Source organism: Cherax quadricarinatus, unplaced genomic scaffold (assembly GCF_038502225.1).
Source record: "Cherax quadricarinatus isolate ZL_2023a unplaced genomic scaffold, ASM3850222v1 Contig1941, whole genome shotgun sequence".
Lineage (NCBI taxonomy): Eukaryota > Metazoa > Arthropoda > Malacostraca > Decapoda > Parastacidae > Cherax > Cherax quadricarinatus.
The window spans coordinates 34585-56940 of record NW_027196967.1 but is presented as its reverse complement, the minus strand read 5'-3'; the positions used below and the strand labels follow the sequence as shown (position 1 = coordinate 56940).

Below are 22356 nucleotides of genomic sequence, written 5' to 3'. Positions count from 1 at the left end.
GGGTCGATGAGAAATGAGATGCTTGATGCTGAGATGCACTGCCGTTTCCACGACTAAACTTCCGGTACAGCTTACAATACTGACTGGTTGGAGAGCTGGTCTTAAGTCTGAGTGATCTTTAAACAGGTAGGTTGTTATATGAGGAGTACCTGTATCATATAACTTTAACAATGTTACTCATAAAGACCACAATACAAAAAAACGTCACAAAAAATGGAATATAAAACTAATAGAAAACTGCCAAAGATTTATATCATTATACGAGCACTTTCAAATGCAGTGGAACCTCGACTTATGAACTTAATGCGTTCCGTGACCTTGTTCATATCCTGATTTGTTCGTATGCTGAGTCAATTTTCTTCATTTATATTAACTGAAAAGCCATTAATCCTTTCCAGTGGAATTCCTGCTCTCAGAGGGAGGAAAAATACACTTAAATATAGAGCTAATATCAACTCTACGGCTTATTTATCTATCACAATTGCTCCAATATGACATAATAAACAATATAAATAACATAGAAACCTGATATATACTCTAGAATAAAATATGTCATTATGTGACAAGTGGGGGCAGCTATAACTGCTCCCACATTGTTGTGGTATTCACTGCCATCTAGTGATGGCCTTTTGAAGCTGTCTATTATTATAATTATTATACTACATTATTATTATATATGTATTATTATTATATTGATTCAGGCTTAATTTAGGGAACTGGAACAGAGATCCAATTCCATAGATCAAGAGCCCCTCACCATGTACGTACTACTACTAATAATAATAATAATACATAATAATAATAATAATAATATTAATAATAATAACAACAGTAGTGAGAAACTTCAAAAGGCTGCCAGTAGTTGGCACCACCATCAGCAAAACTTTGGTAACCACTACTTTTCACCTGTCTAGACTTAAGTAGTCTATAAGTATTAGGTTAAGTCTGCCTGAAATGCCTCGAAATGATAGTGGCTGTCTTTGCTCCAATCATGTTATATGTAAACACACATTGTAACCTTTGCAAAGAAATAAATATTTTATTTATTTATTTATTTAAGGAACCTTCCTTGAGGAGGAAGTACACATCTTCAAATTTCGTTCGTATCCAGAAGCAAAAAATCGACCGAATGACGGTTCGTATCCTGAAAAGTTCGCATGGTGGGGCATTCATAAGCCGAGGTTCCATTGTATAGGGAAAATGATTAATCCGTTCCCATGAAGAAAATCCTATTGTTATTTACATATTATACAATGATGGGGTTGTAAAAATAATTTAAACACTGCTTAATACTAAAATATGTAAATACAAAAGAATTAGATGAAATAAATGCAAATTTACCCTCACTTTATTTTGCTGAAAAGAGTCGAGTGCCTACCAGGATAGTGCTAAGAAGGGAGGAGGAAATGTTATTGTTTGGAAGGAGAGTCCCCTTCTCTTTTCCCTATTTCGACCTGGTTGAAGCTCAACAGGTCCAAAGAACTTTGCTTCTGTCTTCTCCTCAGGATGTTTTGGAAATGTGACATAGTCTGGCCATTCCATTATATTATTATTATCACAGGAGTGCTAAACCCATAGGATTATACAGCGCATGGGGGGGATGGAAGGTATTCAGGCTCAATTCAGGGAACTGGAGCACAGATCCAATTCCCTAGATCAAGAGCCCCTCACCAGCATCAAGGAACCTCCCTTGAGGGGTGTGATCATTCCAGACAGTGCTATTATGGTTTGTTTGGGGTTTGTTGGGGTGGTACTTCTCTGCAAAGTTTTTGACGTCCATCCATTTGGCAAAGATTTTCTTGATTAATGAAGTAGGGACTTCCTCTATCTCCTCTTCTGAGCCTGAAGAGAGTGCATCCATCTTAGATTTGTGCTCCTCCTTCTCAAGTTCCTGTAACTCCTCAGTGGTCAGCTCTTCCCTGTGCTCCTCCACTAACTCCTCCACATCACCATCACACATCCAGACTCATGGACCTGCCCAGAGAGAGAATATCCTCCACTGTACCATTTCCTTCGTTGCTTGGCTCTTCTCATTAACTTTCTTAGAACTTAGAACACGATTGCAAACAAACCATACCCCCGTTAGCCACTAGTGGCTAACGCGACGGGCTGGAGTTTTGAGACTCTATGACCGCGGGTTCAATCCCGGCCGGGGGTATGGTTTCTTAGAACTCATGGTTAATGAATTTACTAAAAATTTATATGACAAAACACAAAATCACGTAAAAATTCACAGTTACAGTGCGGGTTGTTACAGTATGTAAACCTAAGTAATGTATATTAGAGCTGTGTAAGTATTAGATGAATTAAATGTGGGCAGTCCTGGCTTTGTAAACAAGGGTAGCACACGGTGTCATGACTCATTTTGACCCATATAAGTTCTAGCATGCGAGTCGTATTCCAAAGAAAGGTCACATACCAAGCAAAAATTTGTGTGTCCAAACAGGATGTATACCAAGTTGGACTTATTCCAAAGCAGACATATACTGAGGTACCAGTGTATCTGTAAATGGTATCATAAGTTCTAATAAACAAAAATATTAATAAATATTACATTGTACACTACTGTTATGACAAATCACAAAACACTACCTTATCTTGGTCATCAAAACTCATAAACCTGCTAACATAAACAATACACGTCTACTGACTGCGAGCAGAGACGATTATTGATATATGTACAAGCATATATACACACACCCCTCTGGGTTTTCTGCTATTTTCTTTCTAGTTCTTCTTTATTTCCTCTTATCTCCATGGGGAAGAGGAACAGAATTCTTCCTCCGTAAGCCATGCGTGTTGTAAAAGGCGACTAAAATGCCAGGAGCAAGGGGCTAGTAACCCCTTCTCCTGTATAAATTACTAAATTTAAAAAGAGAAACTTTCGTTTTTCTTTTTGGGCCACCCCACCTCGGTGGGATACGGCCGGTGTGTTGAAAGAAGAATATATATATTCTAGGTAGTAGGCTGGTAGACAGCAACCTCCCAGGGAGGTACTACCGTCCTGCCAGGTGAGTGTAAAACGAAAGCCTGTAATTGTTTTACATGATGGTAGGATTGCTGGTGTCCTTTTTTCTGTTTCATAAACATGCAAGATTTCAGGTACGTCTTGCTACTTCTACTTACACTTAGGTCACACTGCACATACATGTACAAGCATATACATACCCCTCTGGGTTTTCTTCTATTTTCTTACTGTTCTTGTTCTTGTTTATTTCCTCTTATCTCCATGGGGAAGTGGAACAGAATTCTTCCTCTGTAAGCTGTGTGTGTTGTAAGAGGAAACTAAAATGCTGGGAGCAAGGGGCTAGTAACCCCTTCTCCTGTATAAATTACTAAATTTAAAAAGAGAAACTTTTGTTTTCTTTTTGGGCCACCCTTCCTTGGTGGGATACGGCCGGTTTGTTGAAAGAAGAAAGAAAAGGAGAAACTTTCGTTTTTCCTTTTGGGCCACCCTGCCTCGGTGGGATATGGCTGGTGTGTTGAAAGAAAGAAGATATATACATTTTTTTTTCAACAAGTCGGCCATCTCCCACCAAGGCAGGGTGACCCAAAAAAGAAAGAAAATACTTTCATCATTATTCAACACTTTCACCTCACTCACTCATAATCACTGTTTTTGAAGAGGTGCTCAGAATACAACAGTTTAGAAGCATATACATATATAGATACATAACATATCCCTCCAAACTGCCAATATCCCAAACCCCTCCTTTAAAGTGCAGATATTGTACTTCCCATTTCCAGGACTAAAGTCTGGCTATATAAAAATAACCAGTTTCCCTGAATCCCTTCACTAAATATTACCCTGCTCACACTCCAACAGCTCGTCAGGTCTCAAATACCACTCCTATCTAACACGCTCATCCACGCTTGCGGGAAGTCCAAGCCCCTTGCCCACAAAACCTCCTTTACTCCCTCCCTCCAACCTTTTTGAGGATGACCCCTACCCTGCCTTCCTTCCCCTACAGATTTATACTCTCTCCATGTCATTCTACTTTGATCCATTCTCTCTAAATGACCAAGCCACCTCAACAATCCCTCTTCAGCCCTCTGACTAATACTTTTATTAACTCCACACCTTCTCCTAATTTCCACACTCCGAATTTTCTGCGTAATATTCACACCACACATTGCCCTTAAACAGGACATCTCCACTGCCTCCTACCACCTCCTCGCTGCAGCATTTACAACCTAAGCTTCACACCCATATAAGAGTGTTGGCACTACTATACTTTCATACATTCCCTTCTTTGCCTCCATAGATAATGTTTTTTGTCTCCACATATACCTCAATGCACCACTCGCCTTTTTTCCTTCATCAATTCTATGATTAAGCTCATCCTTCATAAATCCATCTGCTGACACGTCAACTCCCAAATATCTGAAAACATTCACTTTTTCCATATTCCTCCTCCCCAATTTGATATCCAATTTTTCTTTATCTAAATCATTTGATACCCTCATCACCTTACTCTTTTCTATGTTCACTTTCAACTTTCTACCTTTACACACACTCCCAAACTCGTCCACGAACCTTTGCAATTTTTCTTTAGAACCTCCCATAAGCACAGTGTCATCAGCAAAAAGTAACTGTGTCAATTCCCAGTTTGTATTTGATTCCCCATAATTTAATCCCACCCCTCTCCCGAACACCCTAGCATTTACTTCTTTTACAACCCCATCTATATAGTAAACAACCATGGTGACATTACACATCCCTGTCTAAGACCCACCTTTACTGAGAAGTAGTCTTCCTCTCTTCTACACACCCTAACCTGAGCCTCACTATCCTCATAAAAACTCTTTACAACATTTAGTATTTACCACCTATTCCATATACTTGTAACATCTGCCACATTGCTCCCCTATCCACTCTATCATATGCCTTTTCTAAATCCATAAATGCAATAAAAACTTCCCTACCTTTATCTAAATACTGTTCACATATAAGCTTCAATGTAAACACTTGATCTACACATCCCCTACCCACTCTAAAACCTCCTTGCTTGTCCACAATCCTACATTCAGTCTTACCTCTAATTCTTTCAATAATAAACCTACCGTACACTGTTCCTGGTATACTCAGTAAACTTATTCCTCTATAATTTTTACAATCTCTTTTGTCCTCCTTCCCTTCATATAAAGGGACTATACATGCTCTCTGCCAATCTCTAGGTACCTTCCCCTCTGTCATACATTTATTAAACAAAAATACCAACCACTCCAACACTATACCCCCCCCCCCCCCGCTTTTAACATTTCTTTCATGATCCCGTCAGTTCCAGCTGCTTTACCCCCTTTCATTCCATGTAATGCCTCATGCACCTCCCCCACACTCACATCCTGCTCTTCTTCACTCCTACCAGATGGTATACCTCCCTGGCCAGTGCATGAAATTACTGCCTCCCTTTCTTTGTCGACATTTAAAAGTTCCTCAAAATATTCTTGCCATCTACCCAATACCTCCATTTCCCCATCTACTAACTCCCATACTCTGTTTTTAACTGACATATCCATTCATTCCCTAGGCTTTCTTAATTTGTTTAACTCGCTCCAAAATTTTTTCTTATTTTCATCAAAATTTCTTGACAGTGCCTCTCCCACTCTATCATCTGCTCTCCTTTTGCACTCTCTCACCACTCTCACCTTTCTTTTACTCTCCATATACTCTACTCTTCATATAACACTTCTGCTTTGTAAAAACCTCTCATAAGCTACCTTTTTCTCTTTTATCACACCCTTTACTTCATCATTCCACCAATCACTCCTCTTTCCTCCTTCACCCACCCTCCTATAACCATAAACTTCTGTCCCACATTCTAATACTGCATTTTTAAAACGATTCCAACCCTCTTCCCCCCCCCCCCACTACTCATACATGCACCAGCCCACCTTTCTGCCAATAGTTGCTTATATCTCACCCTAACTTGATCCTCCCTTAGTTTATACACATTCACCTCCCTCTTACTTCTTGTTGTCATTTTCCTCTTGTCCCATCTACCTCTTACTCTAACTGTAGCTACAACTAAATAATGATCTAATATATCAGTTGCCCCTCTATAAACTTGTACATCCTGAAGCCTACCCATCAACCTTTTATCCACCAATATATAATCTAACAAACTACTTAGTAACCAAACCTATTAAAATTTATGTAATCAAATACAGCATAATCTTCTATTATGTTAGATATACTAAGGTTACTCATTATTATTTATTATCAATTAAATATACTGTCATGTGAAAATTGTGAAAATGATTTTTGCAAAGTAATACAGTGGTAATACTTGCGAGTTTAATCCATTCCATGACCTTGCTCACAACTGGATTTGCTCGTTTGCAGAGTCAATTTTCCTAATTTAAATTAACTGAAATGCAATTACAGTGGACCCCCGCATACCGATTTTAATCCGTGCAAGAGGGGTAATTGTTATGCGAAATAATCGGTATGTGAATGAATTTTCCCCATAAGAAATAATGGAAATAAAATTAATCAGAGTCCTCTTGTCTCTTCAGATTCTCTTCGTGCATCCTCTGCTGCTGCACCAACTGATCCTCATACCTGTACAAGATATTCATGTATTACAGTGGACCCCCGCATAACGATTACCTCCGAATGCGACCAATTATGTAAGTGTATTTATGTAAGTGCGTTTGTACGTGTATGTTTGGGGGTCTGAAATGGACTAATCTACTTCACAATATTTCTTATGGGAACAAATTCGGTCAGTACTGGCACCTGAACATACTTCTGGAGTGAAAAAATATCGTTAACCGGGGGTCCACTGTATTATTAAGAATATCATAGACTGATCAATGAGCTAGGTGTCCTATAGCTCGGTTGGTAGCACACTTAGTTCACACACTGAGATCCGTGGTTTGAGCCCCGGTACAAATGGAAACATTGGGGGTGTGATTCTTTAAGACACCTGCTGTCCCTGTTCACCTAACAGTAAATAGATACCTGGATGTTAGCCGACTGGTGTGGGTTGCATCCTGAGGACAAAATTAACCTAATTTGCCCAAATGCTCTGCATTACAAGGGGCTTTCTATACAGTATGTCAACAATGTCAGCTAGGTCTGTGTAAGTTGTATCATGTACTTGTAGAAATAAAGATTATTATTATTACTATGTGTGCAGTAGTTCACAATAATTTATATAAGGTACAATATTTTTCCACATTAGTACAGACTTCAAACAGGGGATGTAGAAATACACATGAGAAAACTTTTCATATTGATTCTTTAAAAATATGAAAAATATTACAATAAATAGATGTCCAAAAATGTGATTTAATTGCATATTTAGACAGTTCTTGGCAGTTTGAAGCATTGTCAGAGATACTTTAATGACAGATCACAGAAAGTAAGAAAGAGGCAGAACCCAGAATTGGAGCTCACAGCTCATCTCCCTTTCTTGCAAACTCATATAAACAGGTAATTAAATTACAGTGGAAGTCTGACTTCATTCACATTTACATTACACATTAAATTACTTTCAACATTATCTCTACACTGTCAACTAATCTAGTCTGAATACTTTTATAGCCAGTAATTACTTAAGTGGGTAACCTATAAACTAACTTACACTTAGGTAAAATAATATTCCTTGCAAAGAAAAATTAATTATGCCAGATTTTAATCAAGAGTTTGACCTTGAAAGATTCAGTACCCTGCTGCAGAAAGATAAGCCTGCAGTGAAGTTATTTTTTTGTAAGTAAAAATTTAGCATTATTAAAAATTACTCCACACGTGTTGTAAAAGGCAACTAAAATGCCGAAGGCAACGGGCTAGCAACCTCTTCTGTATAAATTACTAAATTTAAAAAGAGAAACTTTCGTTTTTCTTTTTGGGCCACCTTGCCTTGGTGGGATATGGCTGGTTTGTTGGAAGAAGAAGAAGAAGAAGAAGAAATTACTGTGATAATATTACTCCTGGCTCTGCCAAGAGCAAGAGAGATAACTGCCTAAACAGCAAATGTAAAAAAAAAAGTGCTTATATAACTGCTAAGTTCTTAGCAGTTATATAGGCACTGAGTTCTTAGCAGTTATATAAGCATTAAGTTCTTAGCGCTTATATAGGCACAAGGAAGCTTCAACTAAAATACATGTATAACCAATTCATCTTCCCAGCTCCAAGGACTCTCATCATTTTGAGTGCATCTATAACAATCATCATAATATTTAAACTAATTAGGGTCCATTGATCATCATAATCAAGCAAGTTGGTTATCTAACATTTGTTTTCCATTTTTACTCCATGAAGAAATTATTTAATAGAATTTACACGCTAATTATCATATACGTATCTTAAACTAACCGTTTACGAGCAAGGTGGTCTTGATATTGGGATTTCTGCTTATCTAATTTTGGCTGCTCTTGAAGTGTTTTTCTTCTTTCTTCCTGTTCAGTTCTCTTTCCTTCAGCCTTAGCTGCCTCTATTCTTAACTGGAAGGAATATACTGTCTTCAATTCACATTTATAATTTAATTTCTTTACAAAATGATTTCATACTGTATATGTTTAACTGTACTGCACTGAATTACATATTTTTAAAATAGTTAAATTACAGTGGACCCCCGGTACATGATATTAATCCATTCCTGAGAGCTCATCGTATGCCAAAATTATCGGAAGGCGAATTAATTTTCCCCATAAGAAATAATGGAAATCAAATTAATCCGTGCAAGACACCCAAAAGTACTATGAAAAAAAAAGTTTTACTACATGAAATATTAAGTTTAATGCACACAAACTGAAGAAGACATGCACAGTTAGTAGTACTCTACTAACAATAGAATACATGGCACTTACCCTTAATGAAGATCTGGTGATGGTTGATGGGATGGGAGGACGGGAGAGTGTCGAACTTATTGTTTAGAAGGGGAATTCCCTTCCATTAGGACTTGAGGTAGCAAGTCCTTTTCCGGGGTTACTTCTCTTCTTCTTTTAATGCCACTAGGACCAGCTTGAGAGTCACTGGACCTCTGTCGCACAACAAATCTGTCCATAGAGCTCTGTACCTCCCGTTCCTTTACAATTTGTCTAAAATGGGCCACAACATTGTCATTGTAATAATCACCAACACGGCTTGCAATAGCTGTGTTTGGGTGATTTTCATCCATAAAAGTTTGCAGTTCAACCCACTTTGCACACATTTCCTTAATTTTTGAAGTAGGCACAATGGATTCCACAACTGGCATAGGCTTCTCAGGGTTAGCCCCAAACCCTTCAAAATCTTTCTTAATTTTCATACTAATTCTCACCCTTTTTACCACAGGGTTGGCACTAGAAGCTTTCTTGGGGCCCATGGTGACTTATTTTGCAGAAACAAGCACCAAAAGCACTGTGATAATATGGAATGTACCGAATGTATGCTTAGATGCAAGCACACTGGCTGGCTTGTAAACACTGGCACTCACGTGGATGCGTCCCGGACAAATCGCATGTGGCGTGTGGCAGATTTTTTAACGAGTGGCAAGGCAAAATTTTGGCGTTAAAATGTATTGAATACCGAATTTAACGTATACTGATGCCATCGAACACCGGGGGTCCACTGTATTGACAGTTTGGAGGGACTTCTAAACTGTCGTATCTGAGCGCCTCTGCAAAGACGGTGATTATGTATGAGTGAGATGAAAAGTGAGATGAAAGTGTTGAATGATGATGAAAGTATTTTCTTTCTGGGGATTTTCTTTCTTTTTGGGTCATCCTGCTTTGGTGCGAGACGGCCGACTTGTTGAAAAAAAAAAAATATTTTAGAAATAATTCAGTACAATACATAAATACAAAAAAAAAAAAAATTACACCATGGATTTCAAAATACACCTACCATCCGACTTACGACCTGCTCGACATACGTCCACTCGACTTACGACCGTGCATCTGGCAGCTGGGTTGGGTCGGCTGATGCAAACTGTACAATATTTGACAATACTTGTGGCGGCAATGCATCATGCAGTCAGCATCAGTTTGAGTAACCCTGCCCTATCAGCAGCATCATACTGTATTAACTGTACTAACTGGACAGTAAATTTCACCATGGCCCCTAAGATGAAGTCTGAATCTTGCACTGGAGATTGTGGCAAGAAAGGCTCTTACTCTCGAACTCTCTATTTGTTTTCACTGTTGCACATAAACCTGTCTATCTGTCTGCCTGTATATCAGTGTATCTCTGTGTGTCTGTTTATCTGTCTACCTGTGTGTCTGTCTTTCTGTCTACCTGTGTGTCTACCTGTGTGTCTTTCTTTCTACCTGTGTGTCTGTCTTTCTGTCTACCTGTGTGTCTGTCTTTATGTCTACCTGTGTGTCTGTCTACTTGTGTGTGTGTCTTTCTGTCTACCTGTGTGTGTCTTTCTGTCTACCTGTGTCTGTCTTTCTATCTGCTTGTCTGTCTCAGAGCCACTCATTAAGAGTGTAATTGGTCTTGAAGATGCCATATTAATAATGATAATACAATAATAATCACTGAGGTGCATTAAATGTGTATAAAACATTGATATAGACATTTTGCTTAATCCATCTATGATTTCTTTTACAAAATTATATAATAAACATGCTACACAACATATAAACATATAAATTAACAAATACGAGATGTTTTTCTGGTCAGCTTGACAGTGAACAGAAACCATTCGTGTCCGGGCTGGCAACAACAACAACGTTTGTTTACATAACTCGCCAATCTTCTACACTCTCATTCGTTTATTCATTTAATCTTGTTTACTCACCTCTCACTCTACATTAAGACTACAGATATTTTAAGGTAAGTAATGAGTGGACACGATTATCATATTATAGTTTAATAATAATATTAGTAGTAGTAGTACATATGTATTATTGTAATAATTTTTTTTTTTTATTATCACAGTGGCCGATTCCCACCAAGGCAGGGTGGCCCGAAAAAGAAAAACTTTCACCATCATTCACTCCATCACTGTCTTGCCAGAAGGGTGCTTTACACTACAGTTTTTAAACTGCAACATTAACACCCCTCCTTCAGAGTGCAGGCACTGTACTTCCCATCTCCAGGACTCAAGTCCGGCCTGCCGGTTTCCCTGAACCCCTTCATAAATGTTACTTTGCTCACACTCCAACAGCACGTCAAGTATTAAAAACCATTTGCTCCATTCACTCCTATCAAACACGCTCACGCATGCCTGCTGGAAGTCCAAGCCCCTCGTACACAAAACCTCCTTTACCCCCTCCCTCCAACCTTTCCTAGGCCGACCCCTACCCTGCCTTCCTTCCACTACGGACTGATACACTCTTGAAGCCACTCTGTTTCGCTCCATTCTCTCTACATGTCCGAACCACCTCAACAACCCTTCATCAGCCCTGTGGACAACAGTTGTGGTAATCCCCCACCTCCTCCTAACTTTCAAACTACGAATTCTCTGCATTATATTCACACCACACATTGCCCTCAGACATGACATCTCCACTGCCTCTAGCCTTCTCCTCACTGCAACATTCATCACCCATGCTTCACACCCATATAAGAGCGTTGGTAAAACTATACTCTCATACATTCCCCTCTTTGCCTCCAAGGACAAAGTTCTTTGTCTCCACAGACTCCTAAGTGCACCACTCACCCTTTTCCCCTCATCAATTCTATGATTCACCTCATCTTTCATAGACCCATCCGCTGACACGTCCACTCCCAAATATCTGAATACATTCACCTCCTCCATACTCTCTCCCTCCAATCTGATATCCAATCTTTCATCACCTAATCTTTTTGTTATCCTCATAACCTTACTCTTTCCTGTATTTACTTTTAATTTTCTTCTTTTGCATACCCTACCAAATTCATCCACCAATCTCTGCAACTTCTCTTCAGAATCTCCCAAGAGCACAGTGTCATCAGCAAAGAGCAACTGTGACAACTCCCACTTTATGTGTGATTCTTTATCTTTTAACTCCACGCCTCTTGCCAAGACCTTCGCATTTATTTCTCTTACAACCCCATCTATAAATACATTAAACAACCACGGTGACATCACACATCCTTGTCTAAGGCCTACTTTTACTGGGAAATAATTTCCCTCTTTCCTACATACTCTAACTTGAGCCTCACTATCCTCGTAAAAACTCTTCACTGCTTTCAATAACCTACCTCCTACACCATACACCTGCAACATCTGCCACATTGCCCCCCTATCCACCCTGTCATATGCCTTTTCCAAATCCATAAATGCCACAAAGACCTCTTTAGCCTTATCTAAATACTGTTCACTTATATGTTTCACTGTAAACACCTGGTCCACACACCCCCTACCTTTCCTAAAGCCTCCTTGTTCATCTGCTATCCTATTCTCCGTCTTACTCTTAATTCTTTCAATAATAACTCTACCATACACTTTACCAGGTATACTCAACAGACATCCCCCTATAATTTTTGCACTCTCTTTTGTCCCCTTTGCCTTTATACAAAGGAACTATGCATGCTCTCTGCCAATCCCTAGGTACCTTACCCTCTTCCATACATTTATTAAATAATTGCACCAACCACTCCAAAACTATATAGCCACCTGCTTTTAACATTTCTATCTTTATCCCATCAATCCCGGCTGCCTTACCCCCTTTCATTTTACCTACTGCCTCACGAACTTCCCCCACACTCACAACTGTTTCTTCCTCACTCCTACAAGATGTTATTCCTCCTTGCCCTATACACGAAATCACAGCTTCCCTATCTTCTTCAACATTTAACAATTCCTCAAAATATTCCCTCCATCTTCCCAATACCTCTAACTCTCCATTTAATAACTCTCCTCTCCTATTTTTAACTGACAAATCCATTTGTTCTCTAAGCTTCCTTAACTTGTTAATCTCACTCCAAAACTTTTTCTTATTTTCAACAAAATTTGTTGATAACATCTCACCCACTCTCTCATTTGCTCTCTTTTTACATTGCTTCACCACTCTCTTAACCTCTCTCTTTTTCTCCATATACTCTTCCCTCCTTGCATCACTTCTACTTTGTAAAAACTTCTCATATGCTAACTTTTTCTCCCTTACTACTCTCTTTACATCATCATTCCACCAATCGCTCCTCTTCCCTCCCGCACCCACTTTCCTGTAACCACAAACTCCTGCTGAACACACTAACACTACATTTTTAAACCTACCCCATACCTCTTCAACCCCATTGCCTATGCTCTCATTAGCCCATCTATCCTCCAATAGCTGTTTATATCTTACCCTAACTGCCTCCTCCTTAAGTTTATAAACCTTCACCTCTCTCTTCCCTGATGCTTCTATTCTCCTTGTATCCCATCTACCTTTTACTGTCAGTGTAGCTACAACTAGAAAGTGATCTATCTGTGGCCCCCCTATAAACATGTACATCCTGAAGTCTACTCAACAGTCTTTTATCTACCAATACATAATCCAACAAACTACTGTCATTTTGCCCTACATCATATCTTGTATACTTATTTATCCTCTTTTTCTTAAAATATGTATTACCTATAACTAAACCCCTTTCTATACAAAGTTCAATCAAAGGGCTCCCATTATCATTTACACCTGGCACTCCAAACTTACCTACCACACCCTCTCTAAAAGTTTCTCCTACTTTAGCATTCAGGTCCCCTACCACAATTACTCTCTCACTTGGTTCCAAGGCTCCTATATATTCACTTAACATCTCCCAAAATCTCTCTCTCTCCTCTACATTCCTCTCTTCTCCAGGTGCATACACACTTATTATGACTCACTTTTTGCATCCAACCTTTACTTTAATCCACATAATTCTTGAATTTACACATTCATATTCTCTTTTCTCCTTCCATAACTGATCCTTCAACATTACTGCTACCCCTTTCTTTGCTCTAACTCTCTCGGTTACTCCAGATTTAATCCCATTTATTTCCCCCCACTGAAACTCCCCTACCCCCTTCAGCTTTGTTTCGCTTAGGGCCAGGACATCCAACTTCTTTTCATTCATAACATCAGCAATCATCTGTTTCTTGTCATCTGCGCTACATCCACGCACATTCAAGCATCCCAGTTTTATAAAGTTTTTCTTCTTCTCTCTTTTAGTAAATGTCTACAGGAGAAGGGGTTACTAGCCCATTGCTCCCGGCATTTTAGTCGCCTCATACGACACGCATGGCTTAAGGAGGAAAGATTCTTTTCCACTTCCCCATGGACAATAGAAGAAATAAAGAAGAACAAGAGCTATTTAGAAAAAGGAGAAAAAAACCTAGATGTATGTATATATATATGCATGTGCATGTCTGTGAAGTGTGACCAAAGTGTAAGTAGGAGCAGTAAGATATCCCTGTTCTCTAGCGTGTTTATGAGACAGAAAAAGAAACCAGCAATCCTACTATCATGCAAAACAGTTACAGGTTTGTTTCACAGTCATCTGGCACTGGCACAGGGCACTGGAGCACAGATCCACTGTATAGCACTTTGTCTGGATTTTTGGGGTTATCCTAGGTAATTTATACTATGTATGATAACTTCACTTATGTGTACCTGAGAGAGAGAGAGAGAGATATATATAGAGAGAGAGATAGCCACATTCAATCAGCCAACCACCCACCCACCCGGCCAGCCAGCCAGCCAACTACATATTACACATGTTCCAGAGTTGTTTCTCTTTACTTAGGGTATAGGTTATACTACATTCTGGCAGGATGACACTACCAGTGGTATTCTCCCATTCACTGTGTCGACAATACATAAAGATAACAGTAACATATGATACTGTATGCGATGTAAAATTTACAATACAGTTCACTACCATGTATACATTATATACAGTACATAAATAATTAAAACTTTAACAATAAAGTAAATTATGGTAAAAAGAATGAAATAATGATTGTACATTACATTACAGTACTATGTAGGTAGTTTATATAGGAAAAGTTTGACATTATGCCCTACCCAGTATGTCGGCAATTTTCAAAGGTTCAACTTACGTCCATTTTGACTTACGACCGGTTGGTCGGAACCAAGCTTGGTCGTAAGTCGGATGGTAGGTGTAAATATAAAGGCCCTGGAAGTAGTTATCTCATGAGAGCTTACTGAACATGATGAAGTACTGATCAAAACTGTTAGACAGATTATCTGTCTGACATGAGGAAGCAGAACAGAATCCTTCTTCAGTAAGCCATGTGTGCCTCAGTGGGATACGGCTGATACGTTAAAAAAAAGGAATGGTTATGCCAAGACAATTCTACTTTTTTTATGCAGATTATATATTCCAAAATACTTTTTTGCTTAACACACTATCCATCTTCCACCAAGGTAGAATGACCCAAAAAAACTGATGAAAACACTTTCACCATCCTCCATTCACTGTCTTGTCCTCCAAACTGCAACATCCCCACCCCTCCTACCAGAGGATGGGTAGGGCATCCCTATACTCACAAGTCTATTTTATGCATTTTAATAGGTCTGATTTAATTACTGAGACAATAAACCATGACCAATCATTGCTGGTAACATTTTATTATCTAGGAAATAGTGTAAATCTATTTTTTTTGTGATTATGAATTCAAAATGAAAATCAAGCATAATATATGAGAAGTCTGGGAACATGATTAATGAACAGAGGAAATGCTGTTCTAGTACCAGGAATGTTTACATTGTTTATTTTCATTCTGTTTTTAAACTGGTATTTTTTAGTCTTGTGTAAAAATTTTCCAAATTACCAACTTCTATGCACTTTATAGGGTAGTTAAATGGACAGTTTCTTGTGGTCAATCAATAGAATGGAAGGAATATTAACTAAATAGTGAAAAATTTGGTCAAAATGGAGTAATGGAATTGCCTTAAAATAGGACTCAAAGTCAGAGAAATCAGAGATGCATAAATTGCATCCAGGCCAATAAATTTGCACCTGCATAATTCTGAAAGTTTTCCATCAAGCTGTGTACTTTTGGTGTCATTACCTTCAGAAAAAATTCTCTACAATTTCAGAAGAAAAAATAGTTAACTTACCAAAAAAAGGTGGACACTAGGAGCAATATTAATTTTGGGGGCCTGGACAGTGGAAGGATTAAATAACCTACTACCTATTCCATATACTTACATCTACTACATTACTTCCCTGTAAATAATTCACCTTAAGCCAGTAAGTAGTCAAGTCAACAAGTTAAAAAATAACCTTGAACTTATATTCACAAACATCGATGATCTTGTACGATATATAACAGTGGTGAAAACAGTAAATTCAGACCACATTGTAGTCAAATTCATACTTGTTGTGCACAGGTCTTGAGCAGTAAAGCATAGTGGAAACAAGAAGCACAGGACAAACAATGGATGAAAACTTAACAAGGTTTGAAGATACATTGGAATTATCAAACAGGTAGTATTTGTTTTTCTGTTTATGGCTATGCATTCTTGAAGGCAATCAGGCATGTTGTTTTTCAAATTTCTTGAATCAAGAGTCCTTAACCAGCATCAGGGCACTCTCTTATAAAGGATAAATTTGTAAAAAGTTTAATATCTGACAACAAAAATTTAATATTTAAATATACATAACTTGAATATAAATTTAAACAACTACGGTATACTGTACTTACAAGTAAATACCATAGTTATTTGGTATGTTTGTTGGAGGTAAAAATGTTTAAAATAATAATACCCCTTATCTTTCCATAAATGTTTATTCAACAGTAAAAGTAAACTATTAGCTTGAACTCACTTGTATACACCAAACTTTATTATACTTCAACAGTAGTGGCAAACCTTTAGCTCATACTTTCTCACATACACTAAACTTAATTCTTTAAGTTTAGCATATGTTTAATTGTTTAAACATACACTCAAGCTTAATTCTTTAAACTTTTGAACTGAACTAAATGTAAAACTGACCTCTATTTCCTTAGCAGCTTCTAAAAGTTCCTTTTGCTTTGTTTCTTCCTGAATTTTTGTCAGCTCCAAAGCTTCTTTAGCATACTCTGAAAAGTGCATATATTTATAAGGTTAGTCGAACCACTGATTATTATATTCATGGGGAAGTGCTAAACCCACTGGGGTCATACAGCTTTGGAAGAATGAGAGAAGTAGATTACCTCTAACCGATTTCGGGAATCAATGTCCGTGGCCTGGTCCAGGGTCAGGCCTCCTGGTTGATGGCCTGATCAAACTGTAGATGATGGTCACTGGTTTGACCCAAGAGAGGGTAACTCTAATTCCTTGGACCAAGAATCCTTTCCCAGGATCAAGGCACTCCCTTAGAAGGTTGCAATTAACCAAGGAAGTATTATCACCCTGTCATAAGTGCAAAATATATACTTGCTAAAACATTTATACTCTGACAGTATAGTTGGTTATTTTCTTGTGCAGAATGCATATATAAGATAACAGGAAAAACTTACACATTTTTATTAACATTGAGTATACAACTGTGTAATGATACCTCTTCAAGGGGGGCTCCTTGGCGTGGTGAAGAGGCTCTTGGTCTGAGGAATTAGCCCTGTCGGTCTTCTTCCTCAGACCGAACCTAATTACCCCCCATTCTCCCCTCCCCTATCCCATCCTCCCCATCCTCCCCTTTTTCCATTCCTCCTCCTCCTCCTCACCCCTCCCTTTTGCCCTTCCTCTTTTTAGCCTTCGTGATTTCTCCCACAGGCGCGCTAGTTCCTAGGTAGGGGAAAGGACACCGGGGTCCATCCCATTCCGTTGAGGTTTCTTGGCGGTGGCGTAGTTTGCCGTGGAATCTGGATTGCCTAGGGATGTCCCGATCCCTCTCCGGTATCCCGGAGTAGCTTTGGGTGTCTTTTGGGCGACGGGTGTATCTCTGGAAGCCACCTTTCGGATTCCGGGGGTGGTGGCTGAAGGAGGTATGCTTTGTGGCGGATATCCGGCCGCCCTCTCTTTTGTCCACCGAGGTAGCTCGGCAGATGTGAGGTTGCTATCCCAGATTGCTGGTTTACTGGCATGAAGGGTAGGGTATGGCACGGGTTCCATGCTGCATCTGCGCTACTAGCGGTGTCGAGTCCTCTTGGGCGCGGAGGGAGATTTCTGGCCCTTTCATTCCTCCTAGGAACTATCCCTCCCCGGTCCCCCCTTTTTTTTTCTTTTTTTTATTTTTATTTTCTTTTCTTCTTTCTTTTTTTTTCTTAAAAACAAAAAGAAAGAAGTAACCTAACCATGGCAGCCCTAGTCCATGAACCTGGTACCCCCGGGCCCCTTCTTGATACCGCACCCCGTTCTGACCCCGCCTCGTCTTTGGACCACTCTTCAGACATTCCTCATGCCTCTGTACCTATTGCCGGTGCTGTTTCCTCACCCGCTTCAGGTACTGAGGCCTCGACTGACTCCTTCGATTTATCAGACCTTCGCTCTCCTCTGACTATGCTTCCGGCCTCTCCCTCTACGGTGCGGCAATTTTCAAATCGCCGACCCGTTCCACGTCGGACCAACTCTGGTCCCACGCCTAAACGTCAACGACAATTACCTGCTGATGATACTTCTCCACCTTCACCTTCTCGTTCTTCTCAGAAACGATCGACACGTCCTTCACTACCTTTCCACGCTCAGTTTCAGACTGAACAGTGGACTAAATTCTTCACTTTACGACCAACTTCCTCTACTGCCTATCTTTCTGACCATAGTATTGGCAAGGCACTCCTACGCCATGTTGGTAAAGATATTTCTTTTCATGCTCTTAAGAGCGGTACGCGCATCATTACCGTACAGAATGCTACCCAGGCTCGTGAGCTCTCTCGTCTTTCCCATATAGATACTGTTCCTGTCACCCTTGAAAAACATCATTCCCTCAATTCTTGTAGTGGTACCGTTATTCTGCCCCATACCATAGTTCAACAAAATTTCCAGACATGTGGCACCGACATTCTAGAACAGCTGGAACTCCAAGATCTCCCAATCCTCAAGGTAGACACTTACGTTCTTCCTGCCCGTGGGCGGAGACGATACCCTAGCAATGTGGCTCGTTTAACTTTTGACAGCCGAGAACTCCCATCCTCCGTTTATATAGCAGGACATCGGTTACAAGTTCGAAAGGTGATCCCTACACCACAACAGTGTAGAAATTGCTGGCGATTTGGCCATCCAGCGAAATATTGCAGATCTATCGCCGAATGCCCAGTCTGTGGTGCCGATGACCATTCTAATACGTCTTGCAATCGATCTCCCTCTTGCCTTAACTGTCATGAGGCTCACCCTTCGTACTCTCGCCGTTGTCAGGTCTATTTAAACGAGCGGGAAATCCGTTACCTCAAAGAGACAGAAGGTCTCCCTTATGCCATGGCAGTTTCTCATCTCCGCCTCCAAGGGAGACTCCCACGTGTTTCTTATTCCCGTGTTTCAAAACGTCCCCCCACTTCTGGTATCCCATCTTCTACACCCACCTCTGTGGTTACCTCTCCCATAATCACTCCTGTATCTAATCCTTTTGCTGTCCTCGGCTCAGACGTCCCTACTTCAACGCCTCAGTCTAATCTCGCTTCTTCGAGTTCTCTCTTACAAGCCTCAGTATCGACGAGACCTCGTACGACACCTCTTCCCAATCGTCCCTCTACTTCTCAAAAGTCAAAAAAAGGTCCGGTAACACCTCCTACCCATCTTCCACCTCCTCATTTTACCCTCCCTGTCTCTGTCCCTAGTTCTTCCCCTCTCACTGGCTCAGTTACAAGTGCAGAGGTTCACCCTCCTCCTCGTAATGTACCTTCCTCCCCTGTTCCCTCCCAAGTTTCTTCCTCTTCTGCCACCTCCCAGGTTCCTGTCTCTTCTGTCCCCTGCCACGCTTCTCCAGTTCCCTCCACCCTTTCGCCCCCCCCTACCTTGGTACAGTCCAATACAGTTCCAATCTTTACTCATCCTCCCCCTACCATTCCCAATATTGTCTCCCATACGACATCTCTGAATTCCGAAACACTTGAAGCAATCTCTGAATATATTGCAGAGACCAAACCATCAATGGACACTGATCCACCTTCCGCTCTTTCTCTCTCCTCTGCTCCATCTGCGCAACTCCTTTCTTCACAGCGCACCGTTCCTTCGCTGCTTGAACATTTTCCACTGCCTCCGCATGTGGACTTTTCTAACCCTTCTAGTCCGTAGGAACCCTTACCTGCGGATTTCAAGTATCTTTATCATTGCCAATCATGGCCTTTTTACAGTGGAATATACGCGGCCTCAGGGGTAATCGGGGTGAGCTTCAGATGTTACTCTCCCAGTTTGCCCCTGTTGGTGTTTGCTTACAGGAACCAAAATTACACTCTGCTGTTATTTCTCACATCTCAGGCTATAATTTATTGTATTCTTCAGATCCTTTTCCTGATGGGACCTTTAATGAAAGTGCCCTTCTTCTCCGCACTGATATTCCGTACCATCAGCTATTTATTCATACTTCGCTGCATTACACAGCAGCCCGTATCCACTTACATAGGTGGTATACGCTCTGTTCTTTATATCTCTCTCCTTCTCGGGCATTATCTATTCCGGATTTTGCCTTCCTTGTTTCGTCATTACCGCCACCGATTCTGTTACTTGGTGATTTTAATGCCCACCATTTCCTCTGGGGAGGGTCTCACTGTGATTCCCGTGGAATTCAGTTAGAGGCTTTTCTTGCCACCCACCCCCTCCATGTTTTAAATACAGGTACTCACACCCATTTTGATCCTCGGACTCATACTCTCTCTTGCATCGATCTCTCAGTTTGCTCTTCCTCCGCCGCATTGGACTTTACTTGGTCTGTTCTCCCGGACTTACATGACAGTGATCATTTCCCAATCATTCTTACTTCCCCTTCATATTCGCCACCTCTTCGCACCCCACGCTGGCAATTTAATCGGGCAAATTGGAACCTTTACTCACACCTGACTGTTTTTAAAGAGGTTCCTTCTTCGTCCTCCATCGATGAGCTTTTACACCTCTTCTCGTCCTCCGTTTTCACCGCAGCTTCTCATTCTATACCCCAAACTTCGGGCAGGCATTCTCAGAAATGCGTGCCTTGGTGGTCTCCTGCTTGTGCTCGTGCAGTACGTTTGAAGCGCGCTGCATGGGGCAGGTACCGGTACAATAGAACCACAGAGCGACTCCTTGATTTTAAACAGAAGCGTGCGATCGCTCGCCGTGTCATCCGTGACGCTAAACGCACTTGCTGGCGAGATTATGTCTCCACCATCACCTCTGCTTCCTCTATGAGTGCAGTCTGGAAAAAAGTACGAAAACTGAGTGGTAAATATTCTCCTGACCCGGCTCCTGTTCTGCGGGTTGCCGGTGTTGATATAGCAAACCCACTAGATGTTGCCAATGAAATTGGCAATCATCTGGTCCGTATTTCTCAGGGACTCCATCTATGCCCCTCATTTCTTTCCTCAAAGTCTGCCAGAGAGTTAGCACCCTTGGACTTTTCTTCTCTCAGAGAAGAACAGTATAATGTGCCTTTTACACTTCAAGAACTGGAGGCAACACTCTCAGCTTGTCGATCATCGGCAGCTGGGCCCGACGACATTCATATTCGTATGCTACAACATTTACATCAGTCAGCCCTTGCAGTCCTATTACGCCTTTACAATCTTATTTGGTCACAAGGAGTTCTTCCACAGCTGTGGAAATCCGCCATTGTTCTCCCTTTCCGCAAACCAGGCACTACGGGACATGAAACCTCCCACTATCGTCCCATTGCTCTTACCAGTGCAGTTTGCAAAGTAATGGAACGTCTAGTAAATAGACGTTTAGTGTGGTATTTAGAGACACACAACAGTCTCTCCACTCGTCAATATGGCTTTCGTAAGGGACGTTCTACCATAGACCCCTTACTGCGCTTGGATACGTATGTTCGTAATGCCTTTGCGAATAACCACTCAGTTATTGCCATATTTTTTGACCTTGAGAAGGCATATGACACAACTTGGAGGTATAATATTTTAGCCCAAGCCCACTCCTTAGGCCTTCGAGGCAATCTACCATCCTTCCTTAAGAACTTTTTAACTGACAGGCATTTCCGTGTTCGGGTTAATAATGTGCTCTCCCCGGACTTTGTCCAAGCTGAAGGTGTCCCCCAGGGATGTGTTCTGAGCACAACACTTTTTCTCCTTGCTATTAATGATTTGGCCTCTAGTCTTCCATCAAATATTTGGTCATCACTCTATGTTGATGACTTCGCTATTGCCTGTGCAGGCGCTGACTGTCACCTCCTTACAGTTTCTCTCCAGCATGCAGTCGACCGTGTTTCCAATTGGGCCACCACACATGGGTTTAAATTTTCCAGCACTAAAACCCACCAAATCACTTTCACTAGACGCTCTGTCATCTCTGATCATCCTTTGTACCTCTATGGCTCACGTATCCCTGAACGTGATACAGTCAAGTTTCTGGGCCTCCTCTTTGATCGTAGGTTATCCTGGAAACCTC

The 22356-nt window shown here is 40.6% G+C and overlaps 1 protein-coding gene and 1 long non-coding RNA gene across 5 annotated transcripts in view; one reads left to right on the top strand and one right to left on the bottom strand.

Moving 5' to 3' along the window:
- LOC128688427 (uncharacterized) overlaps positions 1 to 22356 on the top strand; it is a 43706-nt gene that overhangs the window by 15717 nt on the left and 5633 nt on the right. Inside the window, exons 3-4 of one of the 2 annotated variants that reach the window (XR_011391383.1) lie at positions 6520 to 6633; positions 16240 to 16336. This is a non-coding gene — a long non-coding RNA (uncharacterized lncRNA). The remainder of the gene's footprint in view (positions 1 to 6519; positions 6634 to 16239; positions 16337 to 22356) is intronic. The other variant, XR_011391384.1, reaches the window with a different exon arrangement.
- The window catches only part of LOC138851754 (ATPase family AAA domain-containing protein 3A homolog), a 38789-nt gene continuing 16666 nt past the window's right edge, over positions 234 to 22356 (bottom strand). For all 3 annotated transcript variants that reach the window (XM_070081195.1, XM_070081193.1, XM_070081192.1), the window contains exons 5-7: positions 16846 to 16931; positions 8324 to 8451; positions 234 to 1974 (exon numbers count right to left, since the gene is read on the bottom strand). In XM_070081195.1, coding sequence (XP_069937296.1) covers positions 1953 to 1974; positions 8324 to 8451; positions 16846 to 16931 — 236 coding nt within the window. In that variant the 3' untranslated portion in view covers positions 234 to 1952. The remainder of the gene's footprint in view (positions 1975 to 8323; positions 8452 to 16845; positions 16932 to 22356) is intronic.